Source organism: Bufo bufo, chromosome 2 (genome assembly GCF_905171765.1).
Source record: "Bufo bufo chromosome 2, aBufBuf1.1, whole genome shotgun sequence".
NCBI classification, from domain to species: Eukaryota; Metazoa; Chordata; class Amphibia; order Anura; family Bufonidae; genus Bufo; species Bufo bufo.
In genome coordinates, this window is record NC_053390.1 from 705,313,704 (window position 1) to 705,332,853 (window position 19,150).

General features: G+C 44.8%; 1 protein-coding gene across 3 annotated transcripts in view; it reads right to left on the reverse strand.

Moving 5' to 3' along the window:
* ACSL1 (acyl-CoA synthetase long chain family member 1) overlaps window positions 1-19,150 on the reverse strand; it is a 94,712-nt gene that overhangs the window by 51,625 nt on the left and 23,937 nt on the right. For all 3 annotated transcript variants that reach the window (XM_040418729.1, XM_040418730.1, XM_040418728.1), the window contains exon 2: window positions 5,586-5,801. In XM_040418729.1, coding sequence (XP_040274663.1) covers window positions 5,586-5,780 — 195 coding nt within the window. In that variant the 5' untranslated portion in view covers window positions 5,781-5,801. The remainder of the gene's footprint in view (window positions 1-5,585; window positions 5,802-19,150) is intronic.

Here is a 19,150-nt window from a genome sequence, read left to right on the forward strand (position 1 = left end):
GGGCTGCGCTCCGGAAATGCGGTTGCGGACAGCACACTATGGTCCGCAAAACACGGGGACTGCCCGTGTAAATTTCGCAGAACGCACACAGCCAGCCCTCTGACAGAAATGCCTATTCTTGTCTGCGATTGCGCTATCTTTTGCAGCCCCATTGCAATGAATGGGTCTGCACCCATTCCGCAAAATTGGGGAACGGATGCGGACCCAGAAATACGGTCATGTGAATAGACCCTAGTCTACTATACAAGGCTACAAAAACAGTGCCAGGAAAACTTATTATATAGCTGTGAAGTTTAGGAATTGCATTCAAGAATGTCCTGGTTGCCAAATATTGGGTATTTTTTTCCTTCAATACGTGCCATAATAGCTTTTTGGCGACTAGTCATCTTGAAGAAACTCAGCCCAAAGCATTCTGCAGAGTCAGCCATAGGTGAAAGCACTCTTAGTTCAAAGTATCACTATATGGCCTCTGTGGTCCTGTTACAGCGCTCGTGTCCTTCAGATACAGTATTTAACAATCAACATGGTTTGTGTGTTGTGTATGCCATCCGTGCCCAGGTCCAATGAGCCATGAGCCTAAATGTCTAGCTTGCATCAATCGTGCCAATCCCCAGCCGCTGGACGGTTTTCTCCAGGAGGTTACTTCCTGGCGAGGCGAGAACCTGTATGTCTAGCACCATTGATTATGCAGTGCTACAGTTGCTCAGGTAACTCTGTGTGCAGATCTACTCCTGTTACCGTGCCTCGCGCCTCGCTCCATGCACACAAAGCCCTGTAAATGTCAACCTTTAATCATCTCACGTGGTTGTACACATCGGAACATACAAAAGAGCAGACACCTGCTCGGAGAAGGATCAGTGAAGTCCAGCAAAAGCATCTCCGAGGCCACACCCATAGGCACCTGTATTTTACTGCCGGTTTGCGCCTTTAAAGGGGCAGTTAAAGGGGAAAATAGCAAATTTCATAGGTTGATATACCCCAACACAGTCTGAATGATTGGACAGTGCGAGACTGTATGGACACTTCTCACCAACGACAGAGGGAACAAGTCAATTTAGGAGGAATAACAATGGAACGGAATAAGACAGTTGTATGAAAAGATGCTGAACCAGACATATCAGTAGAGCCCACATGTTTTCATTCAGGAGGTATCCTATAACAAGGTTGACAACACTGCACAACAAAGACCAGCATAATTATGACTGCTGCTCTGGACTATCAGAAAACCATGGGAAAAATAAGTGGTTTTGCAGCAATATATTTGACTACCTGGCATATAATGTTCCTAGTCTCGTGGTTAAATACTATAAAGCGATGTAATCAAACACTGAGGCTACAGGTGTGACAAAAGAGGACAGTCACTGGTCAATCATTAAACCATGCTTCTTTGTCAAATCCTAGGCTAATTTTAAGGCATTCATGCTAGAAAAATGGAGGGGGGGGGGGGGGGGGGCAGTCAATATTTTGTTACCCATATTGCTCTGCAGGTGTTCAATTGGATAAAGTTCTGGGACGGATGCCATCCTCGCCATCACTTGCTGAAGGGTAATGGTCTTCAAAACATTTTATCATACGCAACAAAAACATGTCCATGTCCTAAACAAGCTTTTATCCAAATCAAACAGTCCCCAAAGTAGATGGTAGATGTTCCCCCTGGATGTAACCATCATGAAAGCTATAGTGGCAGCCATATGAGAGAGAGAAAAAAAAAAGAGAAAGGCCTCATGCACACGACCGTTCTGGTCCGCATCAGAGCTGCTGTTTTTGCAGCTCGGGTGCGGACCCATTCACTTCAATAGGGTGTGAATGGAACAGCTGGCCCCTAATAGAACAGTACTATCCTTGTCCTAATGCGGACAAGAATAGGACAGGTTCTATTTTTTTGCGGAACGGAAATGGAATACACACAGAGCACCTTCCGTTTTTTTGGCGGACCCATTGAAATGAATGGTTCCATATGCAGTCCACAAAAAAACGGACAGAAAACACGTTCATGTGCAAGAGGCCCAAGAGTAAATCTTGCCTGCTTACTCCAGATCCATCACCGCACACAAGGAGTGAATGATTTACAAACATAAGAGACTTACGGAGAGAAGGAATGCGGTGATCACATTAGTCTCTTATTAATCAGGGCACAACTAACTCTGTACTTTGGCAGGTATTAGAAATAGGAGACCTTCTACACTCCAGTTTCCATGAACTAAAAGGGATTAAAAGCATCACATCTAAAGTACATAATCTAAATTTCTTTAATAGGATCTTATAGTAATGTATACCGCCTGCCATTTACTGCACACCTGGAAAAACACCTGAAGGACACCGTCTGTGCGGGTGAAGAGCCTCAGGCCAGTGACTGTTGACATAATCTCCCAGTATGAACAGGTTACACAATCAGGTGGTTTATTTCCTTGTCAAACAGGTGGATGAGCTGTTCCCTGCCTACACTACAAAGCTTTTCATTCGTTCTAGAAGGGACACGTGTATCTAACATTAGTGTTATGTCCCATCTAGCACATCAGATATAGAAAGCACATTTTTGAAAAGACCCCTGAGCCAGCAGTTCTATAGCCAGTACTTAGCCATGGGGCCACATTCATTAGATAAACCTATGCAACCATATTGTACCACTATGTGCTTCTGATTTTATGCTGCATCTGCCAAGAAAACTGTGGCATCAAACAGTACCACAGATCGGGCCAGATTTGTCATAGACCGGCAGCGTACACCGATCTATGACAACCAGGCATATACGAGACCTTAAATCACATGGCATTGGCCACCTCACTTCAGATACCACCTAAGCTTTTAGTTTAGCCAAACCCCTCAGCAGATCTTCTAGGAGGAGACCGTCCTTCCAGATTTCTGGAAAGCCAAGGTCCACATTCACTATTGCAGCATCCCCTGAATATGCTGGGGTAATTTGAGTTAAATTTGATGCATCTTATTTTAGACATTTAAGTATACGAAAAAATTAAATAATAATCCTCTGTGCTATAACAGCCAACATGGGTTAGCAGGCATAGAAGTGTGGCAAACTGGAAAGGGGCATGCAATGTTTTTCGCCAACATTCTGCTATACCACCACCAAGTAGTGCCATAATGTGGTAGAACGTTAGACAAGAAAGCCTAGCCAGGCGACAAATTAATCATTCAGCCTGAGCCGCTGTGATAATTCTACCCCGTCTATATTTCACGAGCAGGCTGACTGACCAGTAGGTAGAAGTTGATCCCCCTCCGTTCATTTATACATACCGCTTGTTGCCAGATACATGGGGCTTGTTAAGATTCCTCTCCACAGACAAATGTTATTTAATGAGGTTCAAGAAACCTGCACAGATGTCTTGGGATTGCTGCAGGAAACCCCATAAGCACCTTGTGCCGATTACTCCCTTTGGAATATACGTAACCGATTCTATCACTGGCCCCGATGCAAACCAGTTACCTACCCAATACACCGACCTATATGTGCACTCCAATAGTAGAGAAGCACTGTCAGATTCCATGCCAGGGGTGCACCCTTCCCAAAGGCTGAGCTCATCTGCCTCCAGTCAATCATAATGAAGAAAAAAAGCAGCACTTCTATCAGTAAAGTGAGAAAACAGTGTTCATTCATTCACCCAAGTTCACAGGCAAGTCAGTGACTATTTGTGAGCCATAACCTCTGTATTATCAGGGTCCCATCGGGGGTCACTCACAGGGATTGTCTGGGAATGTAAAAAAAATAAAAAAATAAAAATAAAAGTTTCTACCAGGAGGTAACTACTATCACCCTGTAATATTCCCCATGGCTCCAGTGCCTCCCGATGGCCTTAGTTTACTTTCCTGCAGCAAACACCCATGTGACCGCTTCTTCTGCTGCTGAGGCCACTGATCGGCTGCAGCAGTCATGTGGGCATACAGCACATCATTGCTGCAGAGAAGTAAACAAAGAACAGTGGGGGCACCACAGTGGTAAGGGATTTAACAGTTTTTTTTTTTTTTTTTTTCTTCATCACATTTCACACAGTTACAAAACTTTTTAAAATCCCTTTACTGAAAACCCATGTATTTATTTTTTTACATCAAGAAATTACAGACTGTACGGTGCCGTGGAATAGGCTGGTGATCTACAAGCAACAGAAAATAAATTAAAAAGGGGTTGTCAGGGTGAATACAAAAATTAAAGAATGCATACTTCTCAGCTCAAACCCCCTCCACTCTAGTGGAGCTGTCCAGTCTTCCGAACTGAACAATGGTTTACATGGCTGCAGCGGTTAAGTGTCCCATTACCACATGGGACCGCTGCAACCCGTCATATTTGGAATGTGATCACTAAAGCGGAAGGGGGGGGGGGGGGGGGGGGTAGGACTGAAGCGAATGCACATTTGTTATTTTAACACCATGATTGCCTTTTAGCATTTTTACTAACTTGAACCGTCTCTTTAAATTGCATGCAGCAATGGGGCAGGCATGAGTAACCTGTGCACGGTGCTGTCCATTACAGCATTTAAAACTGATAAAGTGCAGACAATTTCCGGTATAGTAGAAAAGTTTGTGGTTTTGTATTAAGGGAACCAAACGTTCCTTAGTAACAAAACCTCAATACATCCTGTTACTATAGCCGCCCTGGTAAAGCTGTAAGAAAAGCTCATGCTTTATTTGGACAGTCGGCATGCTCTGCACAGCAAAGGATCAGGCGTCATAACCCGGCTTGGTCACAAACTCGAATGAAACATGCAGCTATGGACATCAGTACTCCATATGTATTTGCACCTTCAGAAACGGGTAGTGAAGCATGGAGTATTTTCAGAGCCTATGCATATCCACACCCACATGGTTATTAGGGGGGCTCATGGGGTTTTATTCAGATTTTTCATTACTATAGATTTGACATTACGTGGGTGTAAATTGAAGCAAATACATGGTTAAACTTAAAACCAGAAGAACTATGATAGTCTAGTATACTGGTTATCATAGCAGAAAAACAAGATCTGGTCATCAGCAAACCTGCCACCGTGAAAATACACCACCCAACACCCACAGCCTTAAGCCATCAATTCTATAGCACAAGGTGCGGGTCAAGAGTAGTGCTGAGCGAACTTGTGTTCGGCATACAAGGTCCAGGGTATGTAAGAATTCAGTTATGGATTCCACCACCACGGACCATAAGTTATGGTCCGTGGTAGTCGAATCCATAATGGAATTCTTAGACAACCCGAACCTTGTATGCCGAACTTAAAAACAGAAGTTTGCTCCTCCCTAGTCAAGAGTCATTTGTGGACAGCAGAGATCCTATATGTATAAGCAGTTTACATAGTGAGTGACTAGAAACCAATTCTTGTTTTACAACCCCATAAAAAGCAGGAATTCCTCAATGCTTGTAGGTAGAGAAATACAGATGTAGCAATCATAACCCCGACTCCAGGCACGCCAGGATGGCCACTTTAATGTGACTTCTTGTATTACTGCAATTAGATTTTGTAGCGTTAATGCACTACAGTCAAGATAACAAGATAAGACTGGCTACAAGTGTAGTAGACTATACAGGTTCTGAACACTGTGCAGGTGCTGCATTCATAAGAGTCACTAAAGAAGAGAGCCCTTACCTTCACTTCCACAGACTGCATGGCCAGGTCACAGGGGGGTTTCAGGGCTTTAGGTCTTGTGGCGTACCAGTAAGTCGTTAGAGCTGCAAAGGCACCAAAGCCCATCAAGGTGTTTGTGGGAAGAGTACGAACATACTGACGAACGTCTACCAGCTCGGGGATCCGGATACTCTTGAATATCTCGTGAGCCTGCATTGTTACTGGTGCTCTCTAAACCTGTGGGTGGAGAGGAGATGGGAGGGGTGATACATTAGGAAGCAGAAGGACATAAAACCAGCAGCAGATCAAATGTATGACTAATGCGAGAGCCTGGAGCAACGTTCATGCAACGACTCTACATACACAAATGCTGGGTTAAGTACACAGGCGGCAGACAATTATGCACGTCAGACATCAGCATATTGTGCCCTGTAAACTACAATGAATTAAAATATGGATCCATATAAACCCATATGTAGTTTGCAGAATACAGTTCTTTTATCCACTATCTAAATGTATACTGCAGGGGTCCGCACAACATTTTTCTCCTCGTAGCATTTTTGAGGAACAATTCTAGCCAAGGAGTAGTACAAAATAAGACCCCAGGTGGCCATAATTTTTTCATTTTTATATTACATATACCGTCATCTTCATTATACAGGTTTCAGAAAACACTGCGATTAATGTGTGCATGCGGTTTTTTTTTTAACAAATAAAACCACTTTTTCTTTAATATAAGCTTCATTTACTTGTCTAACTAGATGCCATGGTCACTAGTGCCCACGGCATCTAGGGGCGTTGGTCCCAGCTGTAACAGCAGGAGCCCTGCTTCAGTCCATGCTAGGTCCCGCAATGATCTGCAGCGCTGTATAAGTGCAGACTGTGTGGGGACTCTTCAGCTTGGACAGGGACTGAACACTGTACACAGTGCAATACAGCACACAAAAAAAATATTAAATTGTCTAATGTATACAAATACAGACTTTTTGCAAAGTGTAAAAAGTCTTGTACAGGTGTGTCTAACATTATGTGACCTCTCTGTAGACGTACGTAACATGAGCAGGACTTTAGGGCTCATTAAGAAGAGCAGTTTTCCTGTTTGATTGCAGATTGGACCGTACCTGGAATATTAAAGATAGGGACGAGCGAATCGACTTCGGATGAAACATCCGAAGTCAATTCGCTCATCCCTAATTTAAAGTCAATGGCTCAATTCAGGATTGATTTTCCAAAAAGAGCCATCAGTCCATCCAGAGAAATTTGCAGCATGCACCACCTGGCTCCAATTTTGCTATAAGGGTGCATTCACACAACTAAATTGTTTTGCGGTCTGCAAAACAGACACCAGCCATGTGCACGTCTCATCATGTTGCAGCGCCATTGACTTCCGTGGGTCCACATATTGTGGTAAAGTATAGGAGAGGTCCTATCTTGAGGAGCGTCCGCACTGATGCAGCATGCACATGGCCAGTATCAGTGTTGTGGACCTCGAAACACTTACAGTTGTGCAAATGTCCCCAAGACTTGTTTAGTCGGGTGAATAGGTCTGCAAGAAAAAAAATATATATAAAAAAAAATAATAAAAAATTGAGCACATGCAAAGTGCATCTGTGCATGGTCCATTTTAAAAAAGTGTCTGTTTACCGTCTGGAACACGGACGAGTTTTATATAGCTTGTCTGATACAGCCCTTAGGTCTCATGCTGCCCATGTGCGTTCCATAATTTGCAGAATGGGCAGTCCATAATAGAAATGCCTATTCTTTTCCACAAAATAGACAATAGAATACGTTCTATTTTTTTTGCAGGGCCATGTAACGGAGCAATGGATCTGCATCTTTTGCAGCCCCATTGAAGTGAATGGGTCCACATCCGAGCCGCAAATTTTTTTTTTACGTGCGTGAGAAAAAACTGAATGTGGTACCCAGACCCGAACCCGGACTTCTTCACTGAAGTTTGGGTAAGGTGTTCTGCAGATTTTATTATTTTCCATTATAACATGGTGTGGCAATGTGAATAGTGATGGGTGCAGTAAAGTCCCAGGGAAGCATGAAAAAGGGGTGTTATTTGCACCAGGAGCGTGTCACCAAGGGGCCCAGCCTTGGTGGAGTAAAGGCCCTAGATATAGGTGGACACCAAGACAGTTAGCTTAGCTGGCTCCAGCTAGTCCGGGCGGGCTTTTACTGGGAACAGGCAATGAGTTGGGTGGGTGCCTGTTCCCCATGCTCCAGTCCGGTATTTTGGAATATGCCCATGTCCAGGGATGGTATTTAATCCTGTTGCTGGACTTGGGTGTGGCTCCCAGTCTGGGGAAGGAGACAGTTTTTGTGAAACACAGTCCTGCTGGAGGCTCTGGAAGAGTGGTCTCAGCTGGGCTGGCGGAGGGGCCACAGGGCTAGGTGCTAACTGGATTGTTGGGGGACGCCGTGATGCTTGGGCGCAAGTAGTCACAAGGCCGGAGTCGGGAGGACTACTGGGCCACACTCCCCCATAAAGGCACTGGACTTTAGACCTTGTGTGAACGGTGTTCTGTACAGCCATGAGGCTGATGGACATTGGGCTGGGAAAGCCGCATGTTATGACCATGTGTGAACGGTCCTTTAGGTGAGTCAGGTTATATTTAGTTAGGGCCCGGCCGGGCATGTGTTTATTTTGTATCAATTAGGTTTGTTTTGCTGAGGTGCCAAATAAAGCGATGTTTGGAACTGAAACTTGGTGTCTGGCGAAGATACTTGTGTGAATGACCCATGAGAAGAGCTAACCCCCCACAATGGTTATAATGGAAAATAATAACATTCTTTAATACAGAATGCTAAGTATAATGTTAATTGAGGGTCAAACTCCCCTTATCCACTTGAATCTTCATTCAATCTTCATTCAGCAGGACCTGTGCTGACATCACCACGTGGTGAGAGCGATTAAGTCATAAAAGGTCCTTTTGCAGGACCTGAAAGAAATAATTATTTTTTACCCTCAATTGACATTATACTTAGCATTCTGAATTAACCACCTCAGCTCCCCTAGCTTAAACACCCTTAACCCCTTAAGGACACAGCCTTATTTCACCTTAAGGACCAGGCCATTTTTTTGCAAATCTGACCAGTGTCACTTTAAGTGGTGATAACTTTAAACGCTTTGACTTATCCAGGCCATTCTGAGATTGTTTTTTCGTCACATATTGTACTTCATGACACTGATAAAATGAAGTAAAAAAAAAAATGTTTTTTTTTTGCATAAAAAAATACCTAATTTACCAAAAATTTGGAAAAATTAGCAAATATCAAAGTTTCAGTTTCTCTACTTCTGTAATACATAGTAATACCCCCAAAAATTGTGATGACTTACCATTCCCCATATGTCTACTTCATGTTTGAATTATTTTGGGAATGATATTTTATTTTTTGGGGATGTTACAAGGCTTAGAAGTTTAGAAGCAAATCTTGAAATTTTTCAGAAATTTACAAAAACCCAATTTTTAGGGACCACTACAGCTCTGAAGTCACTTTGCGAGGCTTACATAATAGAAACCACCCAAAAATGACCCCATTCTATAAACTACACCCCTCAAGGTATTCAAAACTGATTTGACAAACTTAGTTAACCCTTTAGGTGTTGCACAAGAGTTATTGGCAAATGGGGATAAAATTTGAGAATTTCATTTTTTTGCCTAATTTTCCATTTTAACCCATTTTTTCCCCACTAACAAAGCAAGGGTTAACAGCCAAACAAGACTGTACCTTTATTGCCCTGACTCTGCCGTTTACAGAAACACCCAATATGTGGCCGTAAACTACTGTACGGCCACACAGCGGGGCGCAGAGTGAAAGGTGCGCCGTTTGGTTTTTGGAAGGCAGATTTTGCTGGACTGTTTTTTGGACACCATGTCCCATTTGAAGCCCCCCTGATGCACCCCTAGAGTAGAAACTCCATAAAAGTGACCCCATCTAAGAAACAACACCCATCAAGGTATTCAAAACTGATTTTACAAAAGTTGTTAACCCTTTAGGTGTTGCACAAGATTTAATGGAAAATAGAGATACAATTTCAAAATTTCACTTTTTTGGCAGATTTTCCATTTTAATATTTTTTTTCCAGTTACAAAGCAAGGGTTAACAGCCAAACCAAACTCAATATTTATGGCCCTGATTCTGTAGTTTACAGAAACACCCCATATGTGGTTGTAAACTGCTGTACGGGCACACGGCAGGGCGCAGAATGCCATACGGTTTTTGGAAGGCAGATTTTGCTGGACTGGTTTTTTGACACCATGTCCCATTGATGCACCCCTAGAGTAGAAACTCCAGAAAAGTGACCCCATTTTAGAAACTACGGGATAGGGTGGCAGTTTTGTTAGTACTAGTTTAGGGTACATATGATTTTTGGTTGCTCTAGATTACACTTTTTGTGCGGCAAGGTAACAAGAAATAGCTTTTTTTTTTTGTTATTTACAACATTCATCTGACAGGTTAGATCATGTGGTAATTTCATAGAGCAGGTTGTCACGGACGCGGCGATACCTAATATGTATTCAATTTTTTTAATTTATGTAAGTTTTACCCAATGATTTCATTTTTAAAACAAAAAAAAGTTAGTTTTTTCAGTTTTTGGGCGATTATCTTAACCCCTTAAGGACACATGACGTACCGGTATGGCATGTTTCCCGAGTCCTGGGTTTAAATCGTGATGCCGGCGCCGCGGGGGTTAATCGGAACGGGATGCCGGCTGAAATCATTCAGCCGGCATCCTGTAACAATGCAGGGGGGGGGGGTCATTTGACCCCCCCGCATCGACGATCGCAGAAAACCGCAGGTCAATTCAGACCTGCGGTTTTCTGCGTTTCCGGTCCATTCGGGTGTCCTGTGACCCGATGAACCGGAAAAAGACTGCGATCGGTGGCGTAATTATACACCACCTATCGCAGTCCGAGGATTTGGAGAGGCGGTGCTGGCCCTGGTGCTGAACACTGCTGTCCAGGGTGGTGCTGATTGGTGCAGGGGAGAGAGGCGCGAGATTCAAACTTCCTGCGCTCCTCTCTCCCCTCCTCTTCCTGTCCAGCATCGTCCAGCACCAGCTTCTGTGTCCCCCTAATCGGCATCCATCACCCTCCTGCACCCATCGCCACCCAGGTAGGTTAGGGTCAGTGAGGGAGAGGCACCTTTAGGCAGGGATAGAAGGGAAAAGTTAAAAAAAAAAAAAAGCACATTTCTTACAAACTTTTTTGTTTCAGCTTTCAGACCCCAGACCCCCTGCCACTTGCGAATCTGTACGCCCAACAGTTCGTCGCTCAAAACCCGGGCTCATTTTTGGCTAGACCCGGTGGCTGGACGCCGGTCAGTGCAGCAGAGATGAGGACATTTTGGGGCCTCGTGCTGCATATGGGTCTAGTGCAAAAACCCAGTGTCAGGCAATACTGGAGTGGGGACATACTCTACCAGACTCCACTGTACAGTATGGTCATGACATGCTCCCGGTTTGAGGCCATCCGGAAATGTCTGCATTATTCCGATAATGCAGCATGTCCCCCCCGAAGTGATCCTGCCTATGACCGGCTGTATAAGATACGGCCGGTCATCGATCACTTTGGGGCCACATTTCAGCAGGCCTACGTACCTGGAAGGGAGGTCGCGGTTGATGAGTCTCTCGTTGCGTTCAAGGGGAGACTCAGTTTCCGCCAATACATTCCCACAAAGCGGGCGAGGTATGGCGTGAAGCTATACAAAATTTGTGAGAGTACCTCAGGGTACACTTACAAATTTCGTGTGTACGAGGGGAGAGATTCCCGGATTCAACCCCCAGAATGTCCCCCCACTCTGGGTGTTACCGGGAAACTCGTGTGGGACCTTATGTACCCACTGCTGGATAAGGGTTACCACTTGTACGTGGACAACTTTTATACCAGCATTCCCTTGTTCAGGTCCCTTGCCGCCAGATCCACGTTCGCTTGTGGGACGGTGCGGAAAAATCAACGCGGCCTCCTTGCCCACCCCCTCCAGGTACCTATCCCTAGGGGTGAGACCCGTGCCCTTACCAGTGGAAGCCTGTTGCTGGTCAGGTATAAGGACAAGAGGGATGTCCTTATGCTGTCCACAATCCACGGTAACAGCACCACCCCCGTCTCTGTGCGAGGTACCGCGGCAACGGTCCTCAAGCCCGATTGTATCGTCGACTACAATCGGTATATGGGAGGAGTTGATCTCTCTGATCAAGTCCTCAAGCCATATAATGCCATGCGCAAAACCCAGGCATGGTACAAAAAAGTTGCGGTCTACTTGGTACAGGTTGCCATGTACAACTCTTTTGTACTATCCCGAAGCGCTGGCAGCACAGGGACATTCCTCCAATTCTATGAGGCAGTCCTCAAGGCCCTGATCTTTTCGGACCGGGAAAGAGCAGGCCGGAGTACCTCGGGAACTGGAGGCGCCCGGATCGTCCCTGGCCAACACTTTCCAGGTGTGGTCCCCCATACTGGAAAGAAGGGACGAACCCAAAAAAGATGCAGAGTGTGTCACAAGAGGGGGATACGGAAGGACACCACCACTCAATGTGACACTTGCCCCGATCATCCGGGCCTCTGCGTTATCGATTGCTTCAGGGAGTATCACACTTCCATGGAGTACTAAATTTTTATAATCTCCAACAGTCCCCTAGAGAACATAAAAAACTATGTCTCTCAGACTTTGGAGACACAGAAACAATTTTAGTTTTAGTGCAGGCATCCTCAAACTGCGGCCCTCCAGATGTTGTAAAACGAACTCCCAGCATACCCAGACAACCTACAGCCATCAGCAGGGCATGGTGGGAATTGTAGTTTTACAACATCTGGAGGGCCGCAGTTTTAGGATGCCTGCTTAGTGTCTCCAAAGTCTGAGAGCCATACATATTGGGCATAGTCGCGTGCGTAAAAGTAGTCGCTATAAAAATAACATTTGACCAAACCCCTCGGATGAACAGCGTTAAAAATATAAAATAAAAACGGTGCCAAAACACCAATTTTTGGGCAAAATTTCCATTTGAATCCTTTTTTTCCAGTAATAAAGCAAGGGTTAACAGCCAAAAAAACTCAATATTTATGGCCCTGATTCTGTAGTTTGCAGAAACACCCCATATGTGGTCGTAAATGGCTATATAGCCGCACGGCAGGGCATAGAACGAAGGGAACTCCATATGGTTTCTGGAAGGCAGATTTTGATGGACAGTTTTTTTTTTTGACACCATGTCCCATTAGAAGCCCCCCCCTGATGTAGCCTAGAAACTCCAAAAAAGTGACCCCATCTAAGAAACTACACCCCTCAAGGTATTCAAAAGTTACTTTACAAACTTTGTTAACCCTTTAGATGTTCCACAAAACTAAATAGCGAATGTAGAAAAATTTTAGAATTTTATTTTTTTGTTACCTTGCCTCAAAAAAGTGTAATATAGAGCAACCAAAAATCATATTTACCCCTAAAATAGTTTCAAAACAACCACCTTATCCCGTAGTTTCCTAGATGGGGTCACTTTTATGGAGTTTCTACTCTAGGGGTGCATCAGGGGGCTTGAAAGGGTACATTGTGTAAATAAACCAGTCCAGCAAAATCTGCCTTCCAAAAACCGTATGGCGTTCCCCTTCTTCTATGTCCTGCCGTTTAGCCAAATAGTAGTTTACGACCACATTTGGGGTGTTTCTGCAAACTACAGAATCAGGGCAACCCATTTTGAGTTTTGTTTGGCTGTTAACCCATTTTTTTCAGTAATAAAGTAAGGGTTAAAATGGAAAATTTTCCAAAAAATAGAAATTTCTAAATTGTTTCTCCATCTGCCATTAACTCTTGTGGAACACCTAAAGGGTTAACAAAGTTTGTAAACCCAGTTTTGAATACCTTGAGGGGTGTACTTTCTTAGATGGAGTCACTTTTTTGAAATTTCTATTCTAGGGGTGCAACAGGGGGCTTCAAATGGGACATGGTATAAACAAAACCAGTCCTGCCAAATCTGCCTTCCAAAACCCATATGGTGTTCCCCTCCTTCTATGTGCTACCGTTCGGCCAAACAGTAGTTTACGACCACATATGGGGTGTTTTTGCAAACTACAGAATCAGGGCAACCCATTTTGAGTGTTGCTTGGCAGTTAACCCTTGTTTTACTCCTGGAAAAAAATTGATTATATTGGAAAATTTTCCAAAAAATAGAAATTTCAAAATGGTTTCTCCATCTGCCATTAACTCTTGTGGAACACCTAAAGGGTTAACAAAGTTTGTAAACCCAGTTTTGAATACCTTGAGGGGTATTCTGGTCAGATTTGCAAAAAATGGCCTGGTCCTTAACCACCTCAGCCCCCAGTGCTTAAACACCCTGAAAGACCAGGCCACTTTTTACACTTCTGACCTACACCACTTTCACCGTTTATTGCTCGGTCATGCAACTTACCACCCAAATGAATTTTACCTCCTTTTCTTCTCACTAATAGAGCTTTCATTTGGTGGTATTTCATTGCTGCTGACATTTTTACTTTTTTTGTTATTAATCGAAATTTAACGATTTTTTTGCAAAATTTTACAACTGAAAGTGAAAAAACTACATCCATATATAAATTTTGCTCTAAATTTATTGTTCTACATGTCTTTGATAAAAAAAAAATGTTTGGGTAAAAAAAAAAATGCTTTGGGTAAAAGTTATAGCGTTTACAAACTATGGTACAAAAATGTGAATTTCCGCTTTTTGAAGCAGCTCTGACTTTCTGAGCACCTGTCATGTTTCCTGAGATTCTACAATGGCCAGACAGTACAAACACCCCACAAATGACCCCATTTCGGAAAGTACACACCCTAAGGTATTCGCTGATGGGCATAGTGAGTTCAAAGAACTTTTTATTTTTTGTCACAAGTTAGCGGAAAATGATGATTTTTTTTTATTTATTTTTTTCTTACAAAGTCTCATATTCCACTAACTTGTGACAAAAAATAAAAACTTCTATGAACTCACTATGCCCATCACGAAATACCTTGGGGTCTCTTCTTTCCAAAATGGGGTCACTTGTGGGGTAGTTATACTGCCCTGGCATTCTAGGGGCCCAAATGTGTGGTAAGGAGTTTGAAATCAAATTCTGTAAAAAATGACGAGTGAAATCCGAAAGGTGCTCTTTGGAATATGGGCCCCTTTGCCCACCTAGGCTGCAAAAAAGTGTCACACATCTGGTATCTCTGTATTCAGGAGAAGTTGAGGAATGTGTTTTGGGGTGTCATTTTACATATACCGATGCTGGGTGAGATAAATATCTTGGTCAAATGCCAACTTTGTATAAAAAAAAAAAGGGAAAAGTTGTCTTTTGCCAAGATATTTCTCTCACCCAGCATGGGTATATATAAAAATGACACCCCGGAACTTCCGGTTCCGGCGCTGGTATGAGGAGACGCGTGTAGCGGAGCTCCGCCACCTTCCCTAACAGCCTTACCCTCCGATCACCGCCTACGGGCTCAAGTAACCACACTAAGTGTGGCAAGTGTTGACAGGCAGCGCTGTGTGCATGGAGAGGTACCTGCTACGTAGCGGGAAGAGACCGGAGGACGGAGAAGAGCCGCGGCCGGCGCCGCTGCATAAAGAGGACAAGATGGCGGCCGAGACTGAGACCACGCCGCGGGTAGTTGATTTGAGTCAGCCCCTGATATCCTCACAAGAGGACTTGTTCCAGTCTACCCCGCTGCCAGCTGCAGATCTCAAAAGGCTGGCATTAAAGGTTGCGGCCCACCTGGCACCTGATCTCAAATCTACGCTGGCGGCGACGATACAAGACTCCCTTACAGAGCTGCAGGAAGCCTACAGCCAGCAGGGGTACCGCATAGACGAACTGGAGCAGAGGACGGCATGTGTGGAAGAAGACATGCAGGGCACAGTCACGTATAAAAGTGCTGATGCAGACGGTGAATGAGCTAAAGGATAAGGTCGACGACCTTGAAAACCGCTCACGTCGCAGTAACCTCAGGTTAGTGGGTCTCCCTGAGGACATACCGGGCACAGAGCTTAAGCATATTTGTGAGTCAGAACTCCCCAGAGCGCTGGGACTGTCGATTCCCCGTAAAGTGGAAAGAGCGCATAGGCTGGGGTCACTGCAGAGCCCTCCGGAGGGACCCAAGGAGTTGGCTAATCGCCCGCAGAGAGGCAGACAGGTCATAATGAAATACCTCGATTTCTCTGATAAAGAGGACATTATACGCGCTTTCAGGGCGCGAAAAGAGCCTCTAACCTATAGGGGGCAGAAGATCATGCTTTTTAATGATTACTCGGCAGTGATCACTAAGAAAAGGAGAGGTTTCAGCGAAATTTGCACTTCACTGTTCCAGAGGAAAATCCGTTTTCAACTACTATATCCGGCAGTGTTAAAAGTGAAGTGTGCGGATGGAGTCTACAGGAACTTTAATAATGCCTCAGATGCTGCAGCTTTTTTTGCCCAAGGCCCATATCTCACCGAGCCTGAAGAGCCGGTGGAACAAGGAAGAAGAGCGTCGCAGAGTCCACAATCAGGCTTTCAAGGGACTTCCAGAGGCAAGCCGCAACGGAGAGATGAGACCCAGCACTTTTCGTCTGGCAATCAGCGGAAGCAGCGAAAATGAGGGGTGTCATGCCTCATGTATCCGTGCCTGCGTAAAGGGGGTGTAAGAAATAAGCGAGGGGGAAAAAAAAAAAAAAAGGAGCTGGTGGCCTTCAATCCTCCACTATAAGCTATTCAGGGGAAATGGTATGGGAGGGTAAAATGGTACCAGAAAAAAGTGAAGTCCAGGATGTAATGTTTGTTTCACTTGCCTTTGCAGGTTACTCAGGGATGTTTGTTTCTGTTTGTTGTTTTAGTTATGTTAATGCTGTCCTGCCAATCTCTTTGTCTCATACAATCGACAGTGGGGGGGAAAACCTTTTAAAAATGTGGGGTAATGATTAAGATAGTAACATGGAACGTCAAGGGCCTGCGCTCCCCGCAGAAACGCATAATGGTGCTGCGCCATCTCAAGCGCTTGAAGGCAGATATTGCGGTTCTGCAGGAAACGCATCTCCTGGAGGAGGATTTTATGAGAATGTCAAGGCTCTGGGTGGGCAAGGTTTATGGTTCTCCGGCTATACAGGGCAAGGCAGGTGTGATCACACTGGTACACAAGAACCTACTAAATAGGGTCCAGGGTTACACTGCTGACGATGAGGGCAGGTTATTGATTCTGACATTGAAAGATGGGAGCAGGAATCTCAACATATATAATGTTTATGCACCCAATGTACAGCAAGGTCGTTTCCTTGCCTCCCTGAGAGATAAGATACTGGCAGATCAGGTGGGCAATATATTGGTAGGAGGAGATTTTAACGCCACAATGGTAGAAAGTGAAGACCGTAAGCAGTCAGGGGCGTTGAGGAATAGGGCTCATGGGAGAGGTGGGGTTTTGTCTTCCCTCACAGAGGACATTGCTTTGGTGGATACATGGAGGGTGTCACACCCAGATGAAAGGGACTTTACCCACTTCTCCCATGCGCAAAACTCGTGGTCTCGTATAGACTACTGGTTGGCCAAACCAGAACTCTTGTCCAGAGTCAGCGAGGTAGCTATTGAAAACCTGGTGATCTCAGATCACTCGCCAGTGGTTCTGTCTCTGGCGGATATGGAACCGAGAGGGACAGAATACATTTGGAAATTCCCGTCTTTCCTATCTGAGGATGAGACCTTTATAGAATTACTACGGGGTTGGTGGCTGGAATACAGCACTACTAATCAGGAGCATGAATCTGACCCCCTTCTTTTCTGGGAAGCAGGCAAATCAGTTATACGGGGCAGGTTGATAGCATATATAACAGGCCTCAAGAAAGCTACAAAGGCACAATTTATCAAGTGTAGCCGGACAGTTCAGGGTTGCTATAGGGTTTTTGTGCAATCTCCTTCGCCAGAGAACAAGGAAAAGTGGAGTACAGCAAGAGAGGAGTTCGAGATTTGGGCAAAGAGAAAGGAAAGCTTTCACACAGCTAGATGGGAACTAGAGTTGCACAAGTTCGGCAACAAGGCAGGCAAACTCCTGGCAAATCTGGCTAAGGGGCGTAGACAAACAATCCCTATCACCCATCTACGTGACTCAGCAGGGAAAATTAGATCCCAACCCCCCGATATCCTAAAAATTTTTAGGAGTTACTATTCTGATCTATATAGTAGACCTCCAGACAATGTAGGCTTGGGCCCTAGTATCTTGGAAGGCTTAAATCTCCCAGTGATAGCGCAGGAGGATCTAGACCAGCTTAATAGGCCCATCACGGAAGAGGAAATCCTGAAAACAATAGCACTGCTACCTGGGAATAAAGCACCAGGCCCGGATGGGTATTCGGGTGCCTTCTATAAAGCCCTTAAAGCGCAAATATCACCGATACTATCTAAACTGGGTAATGTCCTCTTAAAGGGGGGGAGGTTATCTGCTCAAATGAATATGGCGCACATACGCATGCTCCCCAAGGAGGGCAAACCAGCTGAGGACCCCGCGTCATACAGACCTATATCCCTTATAAATCAGGATGTTAAAATCCTCTCGAAACTTATGGCCAATAGGTTAGCAAGCATCCTCCCGAGCCTGATCTGCCCTTCACAGGTTGGTTTTGTTAGAAACCGGTCAGCGGTCGCCAACATCCGTAGGGTCCTGGCGGTCTTGGATGAGTTGGGCCGGGGGAAGGGAGGTGTTTCGACGCCCTCCATAGTCACTCTCGACGCTGAAAAAGCTTTTGATAAGGTAAATTGGGAGTGGCTATGGAGGGTGTTGGATAAATTTGGGGTGAGAGGCTCTTTTAGGGAATACCTTACTCAGCTTTACACAACTCCTATGGCCAGGATAGGCATGCAGGGCTTTCTCTCTGATCCTTTTAGCTTACATAGGGGTACAAGGCAGGGCTGCCCTTTATCCCCCCTGTTGTTTGACCTGGCGGTAGAGCCTCTGGTCCGTTTCCTAAACTCGGGCGGGATTTTCGAGGGTATTAAAATAGGTAACTCTGAACTGAAGGCAATTTTTTTTGCAGACGACATACTTCTATTCATGGGCAACCCTGTGACAGACCTACAGGTAGTTCTGAGCAGCATTGCAAAATTTGGTCAGTTTTCAGGGTTCACGATAAATACAGCCAAGTGTGCGCTTCTACAGCTTGGGAGAGGGGAAAATACATTAAAGCCTGGGAGCACTCTAGAGGGGATACCGGTGGCTAAAGGTCACATTACATATTTAGGTATCAAGATAGGTTCTAGGGCAGATTCATTATACGGCCTGAATTATACCCCCTTATTGAGTAAAGTGACTAGGGAACTGCGAGGATGGCAGAACCTGCCCCTGCCCCTATTGGGCAGAATCCATTTAGTCAAAATGATCAGCTTCTCCAGACTCCTTTATCCTCTCCAGACTTTGCCCTTGCTGATTAAGCATGTAGACATCTGTAGACTTCATGGTGAGGTGACACGCTTTATCTGGAAGGGAAAGAGACCACGTATAGGTCTGAGGAAGCTGATGGCCCTGAAACTGAAAGGGGGAATGAACATGCCGGATGTCAGGATATATAACCAGGCATGTCTTCTTAGACACATTATTGACTGGCTACGCCACACAAGTTT